Here is a 24,065-nt window from a genome sequence, read left to right as displayed (position 1 = left end):
AGTTTCCTCTGCATAAGCCACTTGTTGTGAACTTCCAGCTGATGATGATGAACTAACCAACATACTCAAATCTTCCATCTTCTTAGCGAGGACATTTGTAAGTGCATCAAATTTTGCATTAATCATGTTGAATGGATCAAGATCATATATTCCAGCAGCTTGCCTTTTCTGAGTTGGAGCTGGTCCTCTTGGACTACTCCAAAGATGAGTATTCTTTGCAATTTTCTCCAATAGCTCATAAGCTTCATCTTCATGCTTTATAATAAATTCTCCTCCTGTTTGAGCATCAATGATTCCTCTGATTGCAGGAGTGACATTTGTGTAGAAATTCTGATTTATCATCCATTTTGGAATGGCATGATGTGGGCATAATCTCTCTAATTCCTTCCATCTCATCCATGACTCATAAAGAGTTTCATCTTCTCTTGTGCAGAAATTTGTCATTTGATTCCTCAGCTCTTGAGTTTTTCCAGGTGGAAAATATTGTGCAAGAAATGCATCAGTGAGTTGCTCCCAATTTGTAATGGAGTTGTGAGGTAAAGAATCAAGCCAATCCAAAGCTCTATCTTTCAAAGAGAACGGGAATAGCTTCAATCTTGCTGCATCATCAGACACTCCAGGTTGTTTTTGCATGTCACAGATCATAGCAAACTTTTTCAAGTGTGTGTGTGGATTTTCAGAAGGATGTCCTCCAAATTGAGAATTTTGAATCATTTGAAGGACTCCAAAATCCATCTTGTAACTATTTGCATCAATCCTTGGTCTTGCTATGCTCTCTCTCAAATCATCAAAACGTGGAAAAGCATGATCCATCATACTTCCCCTAGGCACGTTTGCATTAACAACTTCTTCCCCTTGGGCTTCATTTTCATTGTTTTGACCATTTCCAGCATTACCAACACCAATTCTAATTCTTTCATCACCATATGCGCTTCTAATTCAGTCTCTCTCAAAGCTTCCTTCCTTCTTCTGGTTTCTTTCTTGTTGGCCTTGCAAAATTTCTCTATTTCAGGATTGAACAATAAGGATGTATCACTTGTGCTTCTAGCTCTTCTCATAAAAGATTAAAAGTACCTGAAAAAGAATAAACAAACACAAAATGAAAAGATAACAAAGATAAAACTAAAAACAACTAAAATGATCAAGAATTCAATCTTAAACAAACAACTCCCCGGCAACGGCGCCAAAAACTTGATGCGTCCCAACCGCAAGTGCACGGGTCGTACAAGTAGTATAGAAAAATATCGATCCCACGAGGAGTTGTGTTAATGATTGAATTTTCGATATAAAAGTTGACTAAATTGAAGTATTCATGAAATTAAAATAATGAATTAATGGGTAATGGAGTACGAAATCTAAATGTGCAAATTTAATTTTCTATTCAACAATGTATTAATTAAACTAAAATTGCATCAAATTGAAATAAGCAAGTTCAAATATGGCAATATTTAAAATGGCAAATGATTAAATTCGATTAGAAATTAACAATGGTAAAAAGGCGATTAGAGTTCGATTTCATATTCGAGCTATTTTGGGATTTTAAATTGGTTATCCAATCTTGTAAAACTAAATGGTTTTAAGGAGATTAATTCTTAAATCCTTTGAATTCCCTTTCGAGTGAGACAAAGAGTGCCTTAATCAATCTAATCCTACTTTCGTGGACTTAGAATTAATTAAGACCCATTAAGTTCTTTAATTAATCTGTGAATCCTCTTAATCCTTAGCCTATTTCTAGGTCTAAGTTAATTAAGTCCAATTTCTTGATTATCTATCACAAGGCCTTCTCCTTTCGGTGCTTCAACCATGGATTAAGAACATCACTTAATGGGATCCTACACTAAGCATGTCATTAAGCATACAAGAAATGAATAAAACTCATTAAGACCACAAAATATGGATTACCCAATCAAAATCCACAAAATATCTCAAATATTACAACCCCTACTCCAGAATCAAAAGTAAACTACTCACTATCCATAATGCTTACAAGATATGATGAGTTTAAATGGAAATAAAGCTTTAATCTAAGCTAAGAAGTAAGGAATTAAACACTAGAAATGTAGGAAAAGTGTAAAGAAAGAAAGAAATCTGCAAATCTTAGTTGAAAATGGTGTGGAAGGTGAAGATGGCTCTTCAAATTCTGCTCAGCCCCCTCTCCTTTTCTTCTTTGCTCCTTCTCTCCTTTAAAATGGGAAAATGAGACTATTTATAGCATTTTTCTGACATGGAGCCCTAAAATGGTATGTTCTAGGAGGAATTAATAGAGGGAATCTCACCGACTCATTAATGAACTCTTCATGGGATGCATAAGTGGATTTGCATAAGTTATGCACGATCCCTTATCTGATTTTAGCTGATTACGGGTCACTTATGCGGTTGCATGACTTGGTGCATAGGTTATGCACAATCCCGTGAAGGTGCATAAGGGAGGCGAGAATGTGCATAAGCTATGCAGTCTCCTTATGGACATTTCGGCTGGTTCTGGAACAGTGATCTTCCTCCTTATGCAGATCTGCATAGCTTATGCGGCAAGTTATGCACAGTTTGGTCAATGCATATTTCAGCTTGAAAACTTGTTTTTGACATCTTTTTGCTGTAGAAGACACTCCTCAATGGCAAAATTCTCTTCAGTCCTTCAAAAACACCATTTTTCCTACAAAACAAAGTAAAAATTACAAATTAGTGCAAAATCGACAATTAAGAAAAACTAACTAATTAACTAATGAAATTAGCTAAAAATGACTAATAATCAAATAAAAAGGGTTATAAAATTAGACCTAAATGACTATGCAAGATGTATGCATCAAATACCCCCAAACTCAAGCTTTTGCTTGTCCTCAAGCAAACTTTAAAATGTGGTGCAAAATTTTTAGGGGTGCCTTATCCAAAGAGTTATGAAAATCTCCCATTAAGGTAACTTAACATACCTTTAGCCATACCAACAATCCATGTACCCATCCTTCAAATTAATGCTTATCCAAGCTTTCACCGCTTAGCCATCAAGTCAATTATCATTCAAAATCTCCAAACCAACCAATCAAAAGAGAGAGTCATGCTCAAAAGGAATTCTAGAACAATCAATAGTCAAAGTGTCTCTATATGGAATAATGGAATTGAATGAATGAATGAATAGTTTTCCAATCCCATAGGCAAATTCCCTACTCCTATCTCCACTAATGTAGCAAGTACTATCAAGAGATCAAAGGTCTTTTTAGGGATGTAATGGGGCTATGGGGTTCAAAATGAGGCTAAGAAGAAAGATGGGTAAAAATGATTCAAAGCATGAGAATATTTTCAATTTTGAGACATAAGGTACACTTTATTATGTATATATATATATATATATATATATATATATATATATATATATTTTTTTTAATACACAATGAGGATTGTCAAGTGCTAGCATAGTTTACAAAACACATAAAAATGGAGGGACATTTTGATACTTTAACTTGTATTTTGCATTTTCTTTTGATGATTGTCCCTAAAATTGCCACCCCCAAACTCATTTCTTTTAATACTTTGGGTGGATTTCTTTCATTTTGAATGACAATGGTGAAAAGCACATATACTAGCACTTTTACAAGGTGACAAGCATTTCTTCTCCCTTTTATTGTATTTTTTTTTGAATTTTTATTTTTTTATGTACCTAATATTATGAATAATTATTCTCATGAAAAGGGTTGGAGTGTTTGGTTCATTTCAATGTTAATTAGGAAAAGGGCCAAAGGTTTAAAATGAGGAGGTTTAAATCAAAGAATGCCTAATCATCTCTCTTTTCAAGTATAAGCTGATATTTCGCCTTGAAAGGTTTAGAAAATTTGTTCTAGGATTGGTGAGACATCATTTGACTACCTTATATCCAATAACTCCCTCTAAACACTTCCATCTCCAAATCACTAGTTGGGTGGCTTTTTGGCTAAGAAGATATAGGCAAGGGATAACACTTCAAAACTTTGCACCTCTTAGGAAACTTTCAATCCACAAACCCAACTAAAGGTAAGTCAAATCACTCTCATAGGCACATTTTCAATACTCAAGGGATTTGGCAAAAGATTTTAATGCATGGTGCATGATTCCTAAAATGAGTAATGCATGAACTAAATGGAAGGAGTCTATTTGTATGCAATTTGTACAATTTCTAAGTGATGTATAATGTGTGTGTAAATGTGTAATGAATATGTATGTATGGATGTATATGTAAAATATTTACAATATATGTAAATGAAATGGGATGAGATGTTCCTATACTCAAAATATAAAAAAAAAAAAAAAAAAAAAAAAAAATGCACACCCCCAAACTCAAAATTAGACATTGTCCCTCAATGTGCAAAAGCACAGATAACCAAAACTCAAAGCAAATAATATGAATTGATGATTTATAGAGCTATGATATGATAAAAGATACTTTAACTTGGTTTCGGCAAGGTGGTAGATGTAGTACCTTTGTTGCAAGAAGTTAGGATATAGTCCTATCTTTAGAGGATACAAGTTCCATTATATGAATCATATATAATGATGGATGTAAATCCTTTGAATTAAATCTTAAGTTTTGGAATTGAGTAAATATGGAAAATAATAATAATAATAATAAAAATAACAAATAAATAAAATTTATTATGTAAGCTAAAGGATAAGAATAGAGATCATACAATAAAAGTATAATTCTTTGAGTTCCTTTCTAATTTCAAATTATTCAAAACAATAGTATAATCTAATTATAATAGTGTTAAGAGTAATAAATTAGATCAAATTAATGACCATAGATAAGGGTGGAATTAGTGTTTGAAGAATCTATTAGCGAGAGAAATCTATTCAACAAAAAGGGCACAATAAAAAAAAATGATGATAGATGAATCATATATCGAGTATAAGTAAAGTTAATAAATTATAAAATATTATGTCAAGAAAAAAATGGGTACAGTAAAGGGTTCAGTAGATGATACCTTATAAGTAGAGCATAATTGTGCTAGGAGATGATGAAATTTGGAGAGAAAGACCAAGAAACTTAGGTGAAACGTTATAATATGACAATCGGGTGTAGTTGAATATAAGAGGATATTTTCTTTCTTTTCAAGTTTAGCTTGTGCTTTTGGTTCTAGAAGGTTATATATAGTTATTGAGAGTTTAGTAGGCACAAATTCATACATAATTTCGATATGAGAATGAGTGCATACCTAGTATTAAGTATGAAAGGAGTTAAATTGAGTTAGCTACTAAGGCTTTTTAAACTATGAGCTAGATGAAGTACTATTTATGGATGAGTTTCAATAGATGAAATTGTTCTTGATGGGTAATTTGAGGTTGAAGTTTAGAAAGATATATGATTATATTAAGGAGAATGAACACGTGAAGTATCTTGTTTGGAATTAAGGCATGACACATATTTCCTTGTTAGTTCGGATGGAACTTATAGTTTATGGGGCTCATATTCATCCAAGATGAGCAATTTCCTACTTAGGGAATGATAATGTTCGATAGTTAAGTTGAGAAAGGGGTTACAAAATTTTCTATGGTTAATTATAAGTGTTACAAAAGGTGAAGAATAATAAGACTAAGAAATAAAAAGAAAGTTAAAGTTGATGATAAGGAAAAGGGATATGACTAAAATTAAGGAATAAGTACAACAGTTGAAAAGATACCAACAATACCAAAAATAGGAAAAGGGAAGTGGATAAGATGTACTGGGTGTGTTTTGATGCGGAATGGAAAAGTAGTGGCTTATGCTTCAGGGCACTGAAGAGGCATGAGCAGAACTATTCCACCCATGATTTGGAAATGAGTCTTTGCACTAAAATATAAGAGTTTGAAGTACATCTTCCATTTAAACTTGAGACAGAGGAGATGGATGGAGCGGAAGGCTAATGTAGTAGCAGATGCTTAGATCTTTCTTGTTGGCTCATTTTAGATAGAGTTAGAGTTTCCCAACAGAGAGACCAACAATTGAGAAAAGATCAAAGAGAGGTACAAACAGGTGGGTGGTGTGAGTTTTTGATTTGATGATGGTGCCTAGTGCAGCAGGTTTTCTAGTGTATGTGCCCGATGTGGACAATCAGAGATGAAATCATGCGAGAGGCACACAGTTCCACCAAGATGTACTATGATGTGAAAGATAGCTATTGGTGGAATGGCAAATGGAAGTGGGAAATGATTTCTATGGATTTATATGACTGGGGTAATTATGCCTGACCAACCAACCTTCTCTCACTGTGTGAAGAAGATTACATATATTGGTGCACACGCCGCGCTCTACATTAGAAATAATCGATTGCATGGAGTTCGGCTTCCATTGAACTTTGATCGGCTTTCCACTCTCATGCATGCGGAGACGAGCGAAAGACAATCAAAAAACTGGAAGACATGCTTTGCATGAGTGTTTTGGATTTTGGAGGTCAAGTGCATGATGTACCTAGTGCAGTACACTACAGAGATTAGTTCCTTTAATCTCGAAGCAAAAAGAAATTGACTTTGGTGGAAGAGAGAGTTAGGGAGAGGAGGATGGGGGGGTGGAGGTTTGCGGGCGCGTATATATTTTCTGAATTTCTCCAATGAAGGAGTCATGAGATTTGAAAGAAGGCAAGTTGGCACCTCGGTATATTGGACCTTTACCCAACCTTTCTCACGTTCATCCCGTGTTTCACATCTCTATGCTCAGAAATACATTCCCGATCCTTCTCATGTACTACGGATGTAATAGAACTAAAGGAGAACTTGACATTTGAGGAGCAAAGCCATAGTGGACTACCAAGTGAAAGATCAAAACAGATCCTTATGGTTAAGGTTTCAATGTGTAATCATGTACTTTATTCTGCTTGTGTAAAATAGAATGTAACACGATTTTTATATATTATTATAACCTTGCTTTTTCGTAATTTTCTAGTGCTTAAATAGGATTAAAAATCCATAAAATATTCGTGGTAGCTTAGAAAATTACGATTTTTTTTGCAATAGCTTAGTAATATTTCTAAGGACGTTTTATAATTTTTAGAGCTTATTTGAGCGCTTTTGCAAAAATGATCAATTATAAGGACTAAATTGAAATTTTACATATTGTGATGAATGATTGATTTAATGGGGTCTTTTCCTTGTTTGTATGGAGTCAAATTTATTAAATGATTGTAATAAAATTATGTGAGTGGGACAACCTTCTTCCTCAGTAGAATATTAATTTTAATTGTAATTTCGATATTATTATATGTTATGCCCATGCATCACTTATATGCATATATTTATGTAGTTAAACTCTAGGCACGATTTTTGATGCATTGATAAATGTTAAAGTGCCATGTATGTTGTTGTGGTAATTTGGGTGATGTGGTGTGGACTATGGATACGTGACGGCGCTTGATGAGTTCTTTGACCGGGACCGGTCCGGGGGGGTAGACGGCTTGAGTTCTTTCCGGACCCCGATTTGGTATTTAAGTGGAAGTGTTGGATTTAAGAGAGTATAGGGGGATCCTCCCATATATTATGATTGATAGTGTGTGCGTGAGTGCTCCAAATTACCTTTTGATGTTATGATGTGAAAATGATGTGGATGTTGCATTTCACTCGTGCATTAGATTTAGATAGTTATAGAGATTATGGTTAAAATTGATATTTTACTCTCCGAAATAAACGCTCACTCTGTTCAATATTTTGAGGATTTTATTTTTGGTTAACGCTTTTCTCCTTCGCAGTTGTTTATCAATATTTGTGTAATTTTATTTACTCCTAGAATTTCCGCATGTGTTAGAAGTATTTATTTGATTATGGTCGTAATATTATTATCATGTTGGACTGTAAACATATAATGATATGTATGTTTGATGGATTGGATGAGGAGCTCCCATTTATTTTTATGAGGATATGAGTATGTGGAGGGTGGAGCTCCCCAATTGAGTATTTATTATGTTTGGGTGAGTCGAAAACTCCCGTTGGAAAGTCCATTTTTGGTTTCTTGAAATTGGGCCCAAATGGGCCTTAGAGTTGGGTTAATGAACAGTTAGGCTTACTACGATAGGTTGGGTCGTGACACTGCTGGTTGGAAAATCTTGCAAAGCTACGAGTTCTTGTTCTACGAGGCAACAGATTCTCGGGTCCCATACCTACCTCAAAAGCTAAATTTCCCTTCCCTGGCTTGTTAGTAATTGACCTCTCCCACAATGACTTCACAGGTCCTTTGCCAGCCATATACTTTCAGCAATTCCAAGCCATGATGAAAGAGGAAAGTGTGGAATATTATGAGGTTTACGTGACAATCACAATCAAAGGAGTTGATTTTGAAGTGATCAGAGTTCTTTACATATTTGCAATGATTGATTTGTTAAATAATCAATTCAAAGGAGAAATTTCTGAAAATATTTTAGGGCTTCAACATCTAAAAGGGCTGAATTTTTCTCATAATTATCTAACAGGACGTATACCTCAAACATGCCATCTTTCATTTGCTTAATTTGAAGTGCAAGGAAGAATGTGAGCTCACCCATCATGCTCATTTCAAATTCATTCTGCATAATCTTAGAAAATTTCTTGCAAAGAGATTCGTTAGTAGCACCAAAAATTATATCATCAACATAAATTTGCACAATGAGCATATTATTATGATGCTTCTTAACAAAAAGTGTTGTGTCCACTTTGCCTCTTTGAAAATCATTTTATAAAAGGAATTTACTAAGCCTTTCATACCATGCTCTAGGAGCTTGTTTTAAACTATATAAAGCTTTAGTAAGTTTATAAATATGATTTGGATGCTCATGATTTTCAAAGCCTGGAGGTTGTGCAACATACACTTCCTCATCAATATAACCATTTAAAAATGCACTCTTGACATCCATTTGATAAAGCATAAAATCCTTGTAACATGCAAAGGCACACAACATTTTAATAGCTTCAATTCTAGCAACCGGAGCAAAGGTTTCATCAAAATCAATCCCTTCCTCTTGGTTGTAGCCTTGAGCCACTAGTCTAGCTTTGTTCCTAACAACATTGCCTTTTTCATCCATTTTGTTTCTAAAAACCCATTTAGTACCAATAATTGAATGATCTTTTGGTTTAGGCACTAAATTCTAAACTTTATTTCTCTCAAATTGATTTAGTTTTTCTTGCATGGCAAGAATCCAATTTTCATCATTTTGAGCATCTTCAAAACATTTAGGTTCAATTTGTGAAACAAAAGCAACATTACCAAAATATCTTCTCAATTGTGCTCTAGTCATCATCCTCTGAGATAGATCATCAATAATGTCTTCTTGGGGATGATTTCTATGGAATCTCCATTCTTTAGGTAAATCTTCATGTTGAGGCTCATTTACTTGTAATTCTTCCAAGTTTGGCATTTCTTCATTGATTTGATCATCATCGACATTACGGACATCTATTGTGGTTTCTCCTTGAGTTTCTTCATCTTTGTCATCAATTTGTTCCAATTCTTGACTTGATATTATATTTTCTTTTCCAAAAACCTGCTCATTATTATCATCACAAACATTTTTCCTTCTGATAGAAGGGTTAGTCTCATCAAACAAAACATGAATAGTTTTTTCAATAACTAAAGTTCTTCTATTGAACACTCTATAGGCTTTACTCTTTGTTGAATACCCAAGAAAGATTCCTTCATCGGATTTAGCATCAAATTTCTTTAAATTATCCTTCTTGTTATTTAAAATATAGCACTTACAACCAAATGCTTTGAAATATGAGATATTTGGTTTTCTTCCTTTCCACAGCTCATAGGGGGTCTTTTTCAAAATTGGTCTAATCAAAACTCTATTCAACACATAGCAAGATGTATTAACAGCTTCAGCCCAAAAGTACTTTGGCAAATTATTTTCACTCAACATAGTTCTAGTCATTTCTTGCAAAGTCCTATTTTTCCTTTCTACAACTCCATTTTGTTGTGGTGTTCTAGGAGCTGAAAAATTATGATTGATTCCATGTTTATTACAATATCGCTCAAATAAATGATTTTAAAATTCAGTTCCATGGTCACTTCTTATAGATGAGATGCAAAAACCTTTTTCATTTTGAACCATTTTACTAAAAGAGGTGAATTTTTCAAAAGTTTCATCTTTGTGAGCAAGGAAGAATGTCCATGTATATCTTGAATAGTCATCAACAATAACTAAAGCATATGACTTTCCACCAAGACTAGTAGGAGATATGGGTCCAAATAAATCCAGATGAAGTAATTCTAATGGTCTAGTGGTAGACACAATATTTTTAGATTTAAAAGATGCTCTAGTATGCTTTCCTAGTGCACATGCTCTACATTGAAATTCATTTTCATAATTAATCTTAGGAAGACCATTAACAAGTTCTTTCTTAGCCAATTTTGAGAGTGTATGCATGCTTGCATGACCCAGTCTTTTATGCCACAAATAACTAGAGTTATCAAAAGATACTAGACATGTACCATGATTAGTTTCAAAATTATTCATATCAAGCAAGTAAACATTATTGGATCTATTGGCAATGAACAATGTATCATTATCTAAGTTATTGATTGTACATAGAGAAGAAGTAAACTTTACCTCAAAACCTTTATCACAAAGTTAGCTTACACTTAGCAAGTTATATTTCAATCCTTCAACAAGCGACACATCTTCAATACAAGGTTTGGTTCCAATTGTGCCATTTCCAATTATTTTTCCTTTTTCTTTATCTCCAAATTTTACATATCCTCCATCTTTCATTGTAATTTTTGAAAACTTGTCCTTTTCACTGGTCATGTGCTTTGAACAACTACTATCTATATACCATTTTTCACTTTCCTTCATCCCTTTGAAACAAACCTGAAATTTAATCATTAAGCTTTAGGTACCCAAGCAACTTTGGGTCCTTGGGGGTTAGTGACCTTAGGCAAGGTTCCCTTTGGCACCCATACCTTCTTTACCTTAAGAAGACATTTCCTAAGTGCACAAGAACTAATCATATTACCTCTTTTATTGCAATAATAACATGAAACATTAGGCAAGGAGGATGTAGATGCTTTAATAAAATGATTCTTATATTTACCATAGTTCATGAAACCATTAAAACCAATTCCATATTTTTCATTTGAAATTCTTTGGTTTCCAAGAAGCACATCTAGAGTTTCTTTTCCTTTTGTAAATTTAGCCAAATCATTTGTCAAGGACTCTACTTTAGCTTCAAGAACTTTATTTTTCTCAATGAGCATTTCACAAGTTTCTTTTGAGATTTTCAACTCTAAATCTAGTTCTTTAAACAAAGCAATTTGTCCTTTGTAAAATTCATTTTCTTTATGCACATTGGACATGGCAATATTTTGTGATCTCAATGATTCAATTTCTAAATTCATTTTAGTGCACTTTCTCTTGTAATTTCTATACTCATCATATACTCTAGCAAATGCAAGTTCAAGTTCTTCTACATTAGGAGATTCATAAGAATTTACCTCATTGTCACTTTCTTCTTCCTTTTGTGAACTCTCGACTTTCTCTTCAAGTGCCATCATACAAAGAAGAGCAGTTTCTTTGTCACTTGATTCATCATTTGAAGATTCTTCACTGTTGCTCCATACTACTTTCATAGCTTTCTTTCATAGGATTCCGCAGCCAAATCATGTTATTGACCGAATCATAATTTAGGTCTGAACCATAAATAGTTCAGGTAGTAGATCTCTCATCATTTAGATATTTTGGAGTTTACCATATCAAGTCTAGAACTCTTTGTATTTTTTTTTTTTAATGAAATGAATCATCTTTTTTACAAAAACAGGTGAAGAGGGAAACTTCTCTATGGAAACCTTCTTTCTTGGCATTGGCTTCAGCTGCAGCAGCTCTCTCTCACTTCTCTTAGCTAATTTTTTTTTGCCGTCATTCTCTTGAATTCCTACCGCCTATAATGAGCATTTCCCTGGGGTTTTTATATTGCCCTCGTTTACTTTCAAATCTAGATCTTGGTTTCCTAGATTCATGCCTTCCCTCTGCCCCTAGGAGAACCAGGAAATCTGCGGCTCATAGGGTGACTATCAAGGATAAATTTTCTGAGAGGCAAAAAATGCAAAAGAGCGCATTGTTAGTTCTGTGACTGTGAAGCATTATTATCTAGCTACCTTATGTTGTGCCATAGTTCAGTCCAGTGGGTTGGGTTGACCTCATTTGCTCATGTTAAGCCTGATTTGCTTTCCTTGTGTTTTAATTCTCCGATATCCATAATTTCATGTAATTAAAAAACAAAAAGGCTAAAATCACAATTACAACCTTGTCCCTGTCCAAGTTATATTTGGAATAAAACAAAACCAAATAATTGACGGTCGATTTAACATGACAAAGTAAGTACATAATAAAAAGAAAATAATTAAGGATTGACATGAGAAGACGTGAACATCTCAAGCGCAGAAGAATCGATGCATTATAAAAAAGACAAGATATCTGTGTAAAAAATTATAACAATGACGTAGATCAGTCCAGTGTCAACCATTGTGGTCCATGTGCTTCTCTACATGAAAGATAAAATCCAAGAATGATCTTATCTTATCAGGGAAAAGGACTGGGATTAGTGGAGACAGATATGAAATCATGGATAATTGATTAGGTTGATACTCTGATGTTACAAATCAGACTAATTGGAAAAACTAAGGTTAAATGCAGTTAAAAAAACAATACATAATTATTTGCACGTAAGAAGATAATGCCAAACTCAGAAACATCAGAAGTTTAAAGAACAGAAGTGCTTCCAGCATCATATGCAGCACATTCGGAACTATCATAAATTGAAAACAGAACAGAAAACAGTGATCTAGCACCAATATATCGAAGATGCACAAAAAAACATTTCAATATGCTGAGATGGAAAGCAGTGTGATACCCTGGTACCATCTTTATATAGTGTCAGCACCCATGTGATAAGAGTGGCCCTTTCCCCACATGTGAACCTAAAAAATTAAAATGAGACAAAAGAGTCCCACAAAAAGTATGCCTTAATCATATAAAAGAATAGCCCATTCAACACCACCCCCCACCCACTCTTAACTTTTTTACTCTGCCTGTTGGAGATTCAAAGTGGATAATTAATCCTGCTAACACAACTGTACAAAATCTCGTTTGCACATGCTTGACTTCTAATAAGTGTAACAAGATATCTTATAAGAGAGCGATGGTAAATATTGCAAAGATGTACACTTGACATTGTAACAAGAGTCACATTCTTCAGTTTTATTTCAGTCTGTTGTCCAACACAACCTACAAAAGAGCAAAAAGTAACAAAGAGAAAACCCTACTCAAATTAGTTCATCTGTCCATTACGTATGTAATATGCTTTTGCTGTTGGTAGTATTGTATTGATGATCATGATGATGAAATCTTGCTGAGATATTCTCTACAGATCTACCATTTGATGCAGGTATAATTTTGCTATACATCTACAGGACCACCTTCGTATGTGCTGTATTTTTCTGCAACAACAGCCCAACACCATAACAAAATTATTTGATTTGACAGTTGACAGGTCTACAATTGAACAATCAAGAAGAGCAATGATCGCTTACCCTAGCAAGGTTGATCTGTTTGGTCATGCGAATCTTTATTACTTACATGAATACCTTCATGTCCAGCAAAAAGAAAAAAAAAATTATCGGAAACAAAGTAGCAATGAATCAGAATCACCAACCTTACCAGTGAATGTGTAGGAGGGTAGAATTATAGAAAAATAGCAAATTAAGGCAAGGATGCACCTTAGCATTTCACATCATCAATGAGAAGCCACATCACTTGTAGAATTCATGGGCATTGATGCACTAATTTCAGAAGACGAAGTGCCAGAGAACTTGGTGCTTTCTTTAAGTTCTGCCAAAGGAGGGGAGAATCGACCTTGATTCCCCAGTGACTTTGTAGGAGCAAAGGGGCTATCAGGAAGACCATGCTGTATAACAGTCCCACAGCTATAAATAATTAACCAGAAAATGAGAAAATTAACAAGACAAATAAAGAGGGGAAAACCACCACAAGGCCTAAACAAGTTAACGATAGCAATTACATAAGAATCAATTGAGGCATCTGATGTAGCATAAAACGTTAGTCAAATAAAATTCCATACCAATCATTCGCATCACATCCTTCAGGATAGATTTTCTCCTCCTCACCATTGATAGTATCTTTGCTCTGAATGCAAGTTGTATTTACTTGTTGCTGAAGGTTCTGGATATATATTAAAAATAGCATATATATTTCAAAAATTTATAAATTTTTCATTTAAAAATTCTTAAATTTTTTATTATTTCATTTAATTATAAAAATTTAAGAATTATACATTTTAAAATTAATAAAATAATTTAGAATTATACTAGAAAACTTATCACATGGAGTTAAATATTTTATCCTGCTATCACATAGAGTTAAATAATTTGTCCTCTCTCTTTATATATTTAATAAATTTTAATTTACTTTGATTTTATTTTACTTTAACACATATTTAATAAAAATATATTTTTAATTATATATTGAATGTTATATATATAAAATAAATTATGAAAAAATGAAATAAAATTTTATTTTCATAGTAATGAAAAATAAAAAATTTATTTTAATATTCAATTTTTATTATTTTTTTGATTTTTTTATAGTGTAATTAATAAATAACTAATATTAGTATTAATCATATTATATTATTTTATTATTATTTAGAAAAATTATATATATATATATGCACACCTGCCTCCTTGAAGTTTTATTTTTTATTAATTAATTATATAATTTTTTTAAATTATGATTAAGTTATTAATTTTTCAATTATGTATATATAAATTATAAATTATTTAATTATTACACTTAAATACTATAATAAATAGCTATTATTATTGTTGTTATTATAAATACTTGAAAGATTCAATTCAATTAGAGAAAGGAAAAATTAAGAATTCATACTAATTTATTAATTTTACCTAATAAAAATATATATTAATTTTATATATGTTATATTTTCACTTTCTGATTAAAAAGTTATTTATATTTTTATAAAACAAATTTAAGAGGATGTAAGATTTAAATCTATCATATTTATACCTATTTATAATTTTTAATTAAATTTATTGATGACTATTTTTTTATATTTTCTGAAAGTTGTAATATATAATTATTATATAATTTAATTTTCTAAATACAATCCTTATATATATATATATATATATATATATATATATATATATATATATATATATATATATATATAATAAGAATATATTCACAGGAAAATGACATGTAATATTTTTCTTAAAAAATTTATTACGTGTCACTTTCTATAAATATTATCTTTTATACTAATTACTATTTAATTTTTTATTTATCTTTTAATTATCATTATTATTTAAAATACTACATTAAAATTTATGATTTAAATTATTATTTTTTTAAATTTAATTTTTTAAAAATTAAGACATTTTGTAGTTAAATACAATATTTGTAAATTATTTACATTATTCTGTAAATACTAATCATTATTTATTTTTTAATTATTCTTTTAATTATTATTATTTTTTATAATACTACTTTAACATTTATTAGTTAAAATATTATTTTATTTAAAATCTGATTTTTAAAAAATTAAGACCTTTTATATTAAATATAATACTTAAAAATTATTTATATTATTTTTTTATAAATTTATTTATGTAAAATATTATTTATCATATATTTCGTTTAGTAATAATAATAATAATAATAATAATAATAATAATAATAATAATAAAAGTAATTGATGACCATTAATTTAAGAAATATTAACTATTAATTTATGATTTCATAATTAATCATAAATAGTCTTTTTTACATTAATTATTATTTAATTTATTTATTTTCTTTTTAATTATTATTATTATTTAAATTTATTAGTGACTATTTTTCTATATTTTTTGAAAATTGTAATATATAATTATTATATAATTTAATTTTCTAAATACAAACCTTATATATATATATATATAGAGAGAGGTATGTATTCATAGGAAAATGATATATAACACTTTCCTTAAAAAATTTATTATGTGTCACTTTCTATAAATATTATCTTTTATACTAATTACTATTTAATTTTTTATTTATCTTTTACTTATCATTATTATTTCAAATACTACATTAAAATTTATAATTTAAATTATTATTTTTTTAAATTTAATTTTTTAAAAATTAAAATATTTTATAGTTAAATACAATATTTATAAATTATTTATATTATTCTGTAAATACTAATTATTATTTAATTTTTAATTATTTTTTTAATTATTATTATTTTTTTATAATACTACTTTAACATTTATTAGTTAAAATATTATTTTCTTTAAAATCTAATTTTTAAAAAAACTAAAAGCTTTTATGATTAAATATAATACTTAAAAATTATTTATATTATTTTTTTATAAATTCATTTATATAAAATATTATTTATCATATGTTACGTTTAATAATAATAATAATAATAAAAATAATAAAAGTAATAGTAATTGATGACCATTAATTTAAAAAATATTAACTATTTATAATTTTATAATCAATCATAAATATTCTCTTTTATATTAATTATTATTTAATTTATTTATTTCTCTTTTAATTATTATTATTATTTATAATATTACTTTATTATTTATGATTCAAATTATTATTTTTTAAAAAATTAAAATATTTAGTAATTAAATGTAATATTTATAAATTATTTATATTATTTTATAAATACTAATTATTATTTTTTATTTCTTTTGTAATTATTATTATTACTTATAATATTACTTTAATATTTATTATTTAAATTTATTTTTTTAATTTTTAAAAATTAAGATATTATATGATTAAATATAATATTTAAAAATTATTTATATTATTTTTTTAAAAATTTATTTTTGTAAAAAAAATTATTTATCAAATGTTACCCTCTATTATAATAATAATAATAATAATAATAATAATAATATATCATTGATGGTCATTAGTTTAAAAAAATTAATCATTAATTTGTTATCTAATAATCAACTATCGTATAATTTAATATTAAATTATTTCATATCTTTAACAAATATTTTTATTACATTGTTATATTTTTTATTATAAAATCTTTATTAAAAAATTTTAGAGACAAAAGTGTATACATAAAAGTTATAAAAATAAAATATAGAGATTGAACTTATTTATAATTAGTATATATTATTTTTTATGTTAATAATTTAATATTTTTTATTTTTTTAAAATTAATTATCATCATCATCATCATCATCATCATCATCGTCATCATCCTCATCATCATGACAAATTTATGGACATTTAATTGAAATGACTAAGTAAATAAGAAACATTTTACTTTTAAAAAAATTGAATTTAAATGTTTCTTTTACAATTTTTCAATTTAATAATATTTAGTTATAAATTATTTTTTATTTAAATAATTTTTATTTGTTTGTCAATATATAAGTATTATATGAGATTTTTAATATAAATTAAACACTATTCTTTTATCAAGTATTTTTATTTAATCTAAATGTGCTCAAATATTTTTTATATTTTATTATTTCTTTCAAAATTATTAGTTATCATTCTCAAAATTTATTTATTTAAATATATCTAATTAATATTTAATTAATTATTAATTTTTTAAATTTTTTTATTTAATATTTCTTAAATTTTGAATATCTTATTTCATTATAATTATATATCAAATAAAATTATAATTAATATTTTGATTATCTATATTTTATTATAATTAATTTTCATTAAAATTATTTTTAAATTGTAATTAAATATCTATATCTTAGTACATAAATTATCTCTTAACTATATTTTTATATAGAAGTAGAATTTGAAAGATAAATTGTAAATATAATAACATTGAAAATTTAGCTACAAATAAAAATGATTAAAAATAATTAATTTTATATAAAAGTATAATTTGAAAGATAAATTGTAAATATAATAACATTGAAAATTTAGCTATAAATAAAAATGATTAAAAATAATTAAAATTATAATATTATAATCATAAAATCTGCCTTTTGAAAAATTTATAATATTTATTTTAATAATAGAAAATTATGACATTTTAAAATTATAACTTTTATGAAATTTATTTATTTTATATTATAAATTTATGTAAAGTGATAATTATTTTTATCAAATGATTATTTTATAAAAAAAATTAAGATTAATAAAAAAATTTACATTTAGATGTAGTAATTTTGAAAATAATATAATAGAATGTTATTTTTAATTTATAATAATATTATGTATTTTTATTATTGCTGAAATTAAATAATTCAATTCATAATTGACAATTTGATAATTTTTTATTATATTAATAATAAAAAATATTATATTTATACATTTTAAAAATAATATTATTTTCTCATTAATTTAATATATTTTCTATAATTTATAAAAAATAAATATCGATTTACATAAATTATGAGATAAAATATAAAAATTTTATGAAATTTAAATTATTTTTTAAACAAAGTACTTTAATTACATTTTAAATAACATAATCATGAAAATTACTCTTAATAAATATATAAAAAAAATTAAATAGATATTTTAATTAATATAATATAAATTAATTAAAAATTTGTTATTATGGTAGATAAAATTTTATTCAAATTAAATTAAATAAGAGATAAATTTTAATTTAAAATTAATTTAATAGTAATAATTTATTTTATTTAAAATATAATTAAAAATTAAATTAAAAAATAAAAATTATAAATTATTTATACATATTTAAAAATAAATAATAAAAAATATATGATATAAAAATTTTAAATCGCTTAAATATATGATGTCAATATGAATTACATACCAATTGTAACGGGTAGATGAGTTCCACCACACACAAAAGACTGATTACCGGCCGGATGATTCTACATAATCATCACGGACACTGCAGAAATTCCCCAGCCAGCAAAATCTCATAAACAATCCCACTTTCTCATTCCAATTCTAGCACCAGTCTTCTTCTCCATGTTGAGATCTGGAGATTCTGTTCCCTAGGAAGCCATTTCTGTCATCAATATTAGAATCAGAATTCAGTAGCAGCTGCCGCTACAGAAACATGAGTAGGAGAACCATATTTGTTGCTTTTTAGGGTACATATTTTCAGAACACCCAACAAATTATTTACGAGAAGAAAAATTGGACTATAAAAAAAAAAATGAAGAGAAGAAAAATTAACAAAATTTGTGAAAATTAAATAAAACATTCCATAATGATTTGAGGGAGTGCCCTAACGTAAACATCATGGCTTAATTAAGAATTTATTATTATTATTATTATTATTATTATTGGTGTTGATAAAGCCAAGTGTATTTTTTTCCCACATTTTCCTTTCATTTTCTTTATGGTTTTCCTTTTTCCATTTTAGTGTTTAACGACTAAAATGACCATTTTGCCCTAAACTAAACTCATAATTGATGGGCTTGAGAAAAGTTGCATGTCTAAAACTGACATTTAATTAAAACTATTTTGTAATTAAAAAATTTTTTTTAACAAAAATAAAATTAATTAGTTAATTAAAAATAGAAACGGTCAATAAAAAATTAAATTATTATAAATATTAAAAAAATAAAAATTAATATGTTATAAAAAAATAAAATGCTATAAATTAGATTGTTATAATCATCACTCTTAACAATGAATTTTAATAAAAATACTATATTCTATTAATAGAAAACATAAATTGCTGATTAACTAATTTTCTATTGCAAATAAAGAAATTAAATTATAATTTTTGTTATATTTTAAAAATTAAATATTATTTTTAAATTATTAATTTAATAATTCAGATATATATAATTAGTAATTTTCTTGTCTCTCACCTAACCCACGCATTGTTCCTCTCTACTCTCTATTTTTGTCTTTCTCACCCTCTTAATGAAAGATAATGGGTGGAATCTCCATGAGAACCTCACCACCCACAATTCTTTTATTATTCTCCTCTTCATTCTTCCAATTCCCCCAATTTAAGCCTCTACACCCTCCCAAACCCTAATCTTTTCCCTAACACATTTCCTTCGCTTCACTCGGCTGTTCTCAGCTCTGTTATTGGTAAATTTCTATCAACTTTCTCTTTCCCTGCTACTATTTTTTTTTCTTTTATTTCCTTTCTTCTCCAGTTTTCCCCTCCTATCCTTTTCAATGCTCTCACGTATTTGATTGTACAATCATATATGGATTTTGTATTGTTCCATTGACTGTATACTGTGATTTGTATTTAGATTTGGCTTTTCATTAGTTGTGATTTTTTTTTTTGGGAAGTGGATTTGAATTTGGATTGTTCATGGAATGCGATATGTTCCTTGCAGCTGGATAAAAAAAAAAAAAAATTGCTATAACACTCAAATTTCAATATAACTATGGATAAAATTTACCCAACATAATAAACCAGAGAAGTGACTGAAAAGGACAAACCCACTTGTTTATCAAACTCCAGAGAATCCTAAGTGCTTTAAATTGATAGGAGCTACTGGTAGTAGAACCGGTCAAGTGGCAATCAATTTAATCAGAAAATTTCAGAAGAAAGAACAATAAACTGCCTGGAATTAGGGACAAAGTGTAATTGTCATTAATAGTAATGATTCTATAATATCACTTATCCAGCTTTAGATTATCAAATCTATGCACACAGGGGGGCAATGCTGTGATTTGGATATCTTACTTCACATATAATAAATAATAATAGAGGAGGCTACTCAACTCATAAACCAAATTAGAGAAAAGCAAAAAGGCCCTAAAATTTGGATTGAGATAGCCAGCAATTTCCCACGAGGCAAGATCGGCTAGATTTTGACATCCTAACCTCCCAAAAGAGCTACAGTAAATAACATGAAAACAGAAAATAAGGACACTTTGTTATCCACCACACAGAGAACTGCCACCTGCTGGCCAAAACAAGGGCAACAGACAAGTACCTAACAAGATGGACAAATTGTACAATTATGTTAAATTTATTTGTATGCTAAAATAATGATGCTTAATCGTCTTGTTAATCCCCACAACCACCAACAGAAGGTGAATATGCCCCCATTTTCCTGTTTGAATCCCCAAGTTGTGTTGTGAGGGGCCAATTTTGCTGGCAGCAAGACTAATAAGCTATGTCAAATGGGGAAGTAGCAAAATTTAAAGATATGCAAAAGACCCATAAAAACAAAATGGCAAAACATAATTAAAATCAGAATGAAATTAAGAGTGAAAGGGAAAGGAGTGAGTGGTACCCAGATACCATTCATACATGTCAGAAACCATGTGATATTGTGGTCCTCACCCATTCATGTCCACCTAAAAGAAACCACAAAATGAGACAAAAGAGACCCTAAAGTAACCTTTAATCACATGAAAGAACAATCTTTACTTTACCCCTCTTTTTATAATTTTTTTAAAAATGTTTTTTTTCCCCTAAATAACTTTTCTGTTCTGCCTGTTTCATAATCTAATGGATGACAGATACTGTGACAACAAGGGTAATAAGAACTTAAAATGTGGCAGTGAGACAGCTTTTACCCCCCACTTCACTCATTGCACTGCTTTACCCTTTTGGGCTCCATATCCGTATAGTTGTTATAATTCTGCTACAGTTCTTTTAAACTTCTTGGGGTCTATTTCTGTACGCAAAATGACACAGAAGTATCCTCCTCCATAGAGATACAAGAACCTTATTTCTATATAGGGCTCAATCATTTTTTTTAATCTCACAAGAAAGGATGGTAAAAACAAAGTAAAAGAAAAGACTAAATTACAGATGATAAGAGAGTTACTACTAGCCTTTTGTTTGCTCTACTATTGATGTGTGGTCCAGTACACACACACACACACACACACACACACACACACACACAAACACTCACCTATAGAGGGTACACACTGAGGAAAAACAGAAAGACCCCACTCCCATATATCAGTTCATCTGTCCTTTTATGTATGCATTATGTATTCATTGTAAAGTAGTATGTATTGATGATGATGGTGATCTTGCTGAGATCTTGTCTACAGATCTTTCTTTGTTGTGAGTATGGTTTTTGGCTATACAGCTAGAGGATTTCTTTTTCTTCCTTGTATATGCTTTCCAATATTTCTGCAACGATGAACAAAAACAGCGCAACATCATAAAGGAATCCCATTTGACTAGGAAAGTATACAAATTGTATGCATGTGTGATGTGCCTACAAGGTCCAATCATTAAAGAAAAAAAGAAACTACATTTGATATTTTTCATAATCTCTTACCCTAGCAAAGTCAATCTCCCCGTTGCTGGCCATGCTCACCTTTGCCAACTACATGCCAATGGGACCACGCCCAGAAGAAAGCCTGAAGAAAACAAATCAAAATACATTAACTTTCTTCCTTTATTTGGTGTCGCACAAGTAAAATATTTTTGTTTCTCACCTGGGCATTTGGAGAAAACACGACTTAAGGGAACTAATATTGAGAGCGGAAGCGGTGGGCATTATGGGGTTATTGTTAGAAGAAGATGTACTCGTTTCATCAACCTCCAAAGCAGCAGTTGAGAAGACAGTGTGGTCGCCAGATGATTTCTTAGGAGAAGTAAAAAGGTTATCGGGAAGGATATGCTCCAAACTGCTCCCATGAGAAAACAAAAGGTTAGAAAAAGTAAAAATTGTGGCTGAAGAGAAAAACTTAAAGAACAAGAGATAATAGAAAAACAGAACTCTTAAAAGCAGAATATATCAGGATCCAAACAGAATCTGAGTATAAAATGTGGTGTTTGCTCTTGTGGGCAACTCTCTCCTTATATATCTAAGATTTCAGGTATCTTACCTTGCATGAAGATCACTTTCTTCAGTGTTGGTCTTCTCGTCCGTACTACAACTACTACTATTGCTATTGCCGTTACTGTGCTTGCTAGCTGGATTCGCTTCCTGTTCAGCGTCCAGCAACGCATTTCGAGAAGCTGATGCATCTGGGTTACCACCATTCTCTGCAGCAATTCAATGGACGTTATCTATTATAGATATCAATTTCTTGAGCACCATAATCAACAATAGTTATTATTACTAATCAACCTTCGGGAACTTCTTGATCAATGCCATCAGCTGGAAAAATGAGGTTATGACTGTTGGTAGTGTGAGAGAGCGTTGGCGAGGGAATGGGCGACCCAGTAGACAATCCATGAAGGTATTGATGATTGTTATGGTTTTTGAAGTCGAGAAGTTGCAGATTCATTAGCCTTCTCCCTTGCAGTTCAATAGCTTGCTGCAATTCAGCTTGCTCCTCTAATTTCCTTCTCAACAACATCTCTGGAGTATTTTGAAACATTCTAGCTCCTACATTGAGACCCAATACTACTTCACTAGGAAGTACTGATATTAATTTTGAAATCAGAAAGTTACATTCTTGCCAGTTTGCTTACCAAGATGGAGGTCAAATGGCTCCCTAGAATCAATTCCAGGAGGGGTAGAACAAGCTGAATACTCTTCTCACTCTATCTGTTGTTGATGCTGCTGCTGCTTCCTGGAATGGGTCAATTAAGAACAAAATAAATCAACGTACAAAGTGGACAACATACGAAAAATGGAAAAAGATCAGTATGCCTATACTTGTCCGGGACTTTTCCCTTCTCCTTGTAAGGCTTCACAAGCACACGCGAATCACAGACGAAATGAGGATTCCCTTTAGTCAATATAAGCTTCACTGTCTCTGGATACACAAATGTAACAAACCCAAACATTCTCTTCTGCTGGTATGGAATCCTCACATCTTGCACTGGCCCATAAATACTTTAAACCACGCAAAGAAATATCCTTTAGCCAGAAGCTCTTCAATTATTCACTTTCTTTATTGCAAAAAGGAACGAAAACCATAGAACATTAATTACCTGAAGTAATTTGAAACATCTTCTTCTCTAAAAAAAAAATTGATATAGAAACTCACTCAAGATAATAATTTTAAGTCTATCTTTATTTATCTATCATGAAATTATCCAATAAAAAAATGACTACTCATCTCTTAAATTATTATTTGATGATCGTGCTTTTCTTGAATCCAAAAAAGTTTGAATTTTAATTGAATTTGATATGGATTTAAATAATAATGATAATAATATATAAATTAAGTCAGGTTATTTTAAATTTCACTTAT

At 29.6% G+C, this 24,065-nt stretch overlaps 2 protein-coding genes and 1 pseudogene across 2 annotated transcripts; 1 reads left to right on the top strand and 2 right to left on the bottom strand.

Moving 5' to 3' along the window:
- The first annotated feature begins 352 nt into the window (after window positions 1–352).
- LOC131172378 (small nucleolar RNA R71) lies at window positions 353–452 on the top strand (annotated as a pseudogene).
- A 13,040-nt stretch (window positions 453–13,492) lies between these two features.
- On the bottom strand, window positions 13,493–14,165 carry LOC110660652 (uncharacterized). The gene is made up of 2 exons (XM_058133190.1): window positions 14,041–14,165; window positions 13,493–13,885 (listed from the first exon to the last, which is right to left on the bottom strand). Exons 1-2 carry the CDS (start codon window positions 14,163–14,165, stop codon window positions 13,696–13,698), a joined length of 315 nt encoding a protein of 104 aa, XP_057989173.1. The 3' UTR covers window positions 13,493–13,695.
- A 7,509-nt stretch (window positions 14,166–21,674) lies between these two features.
- On the bottom strand, window positions 21,675–23,905 carry LOC110660602 (zinc finger CCCH domain-containing protein 53-like). Its single transcript, XM_058132783.1, has 8 exons — window positions 23,803–23,905; window positions 23,525–23,704; window positions 23,338–23,438; window positions 22,991–23,251; window positions 22,746–22,905; window positions 22,353–22,544; window positions 22,193–22,274; window positions 21,675–22,041 (listed from the first exon to the last, which is right to left on the bottom strand). The coding sequence occupies exons 4-7, from the start codon at window positions 23,241–23,243 to the stop codon at window positions 22,241–22,243; spliced, it is 639 nt and encodes a 212-aa protein (XP_057988766.1). The 5' UTR covers window positions 23,244–23,251; window positions 23,338–23,438; window positions 23,525–23,704; window positions 23,803–23,905; the 3' UTR covers window positions 21,675–22,041; window positions 22,193–22,240.
- Between the last annotated feature and the right edge of the window lie 160 nt (window positions 23,906–24,065).

Source organism: Hevea brasiliensis, chromosome 13 (genome assembly GCF_030052815.1).
Source record: "Hevea brasiliensis isolate MT/VB/25A 57/8 chromosome 13, ASM3005281v1, whole genome shotgun sequence".
NCBI lineage: Eukaryota > Viridiplantae > Streptophyta > Magnoliopsida > Malpighiales > Euphorbiaceae > Hevea > Hevea brasiliensis.
Note: the sequence above shows the minus strand (reverse complement) of the source record. Positions and strands in the feature narration are given on the sequence as shown.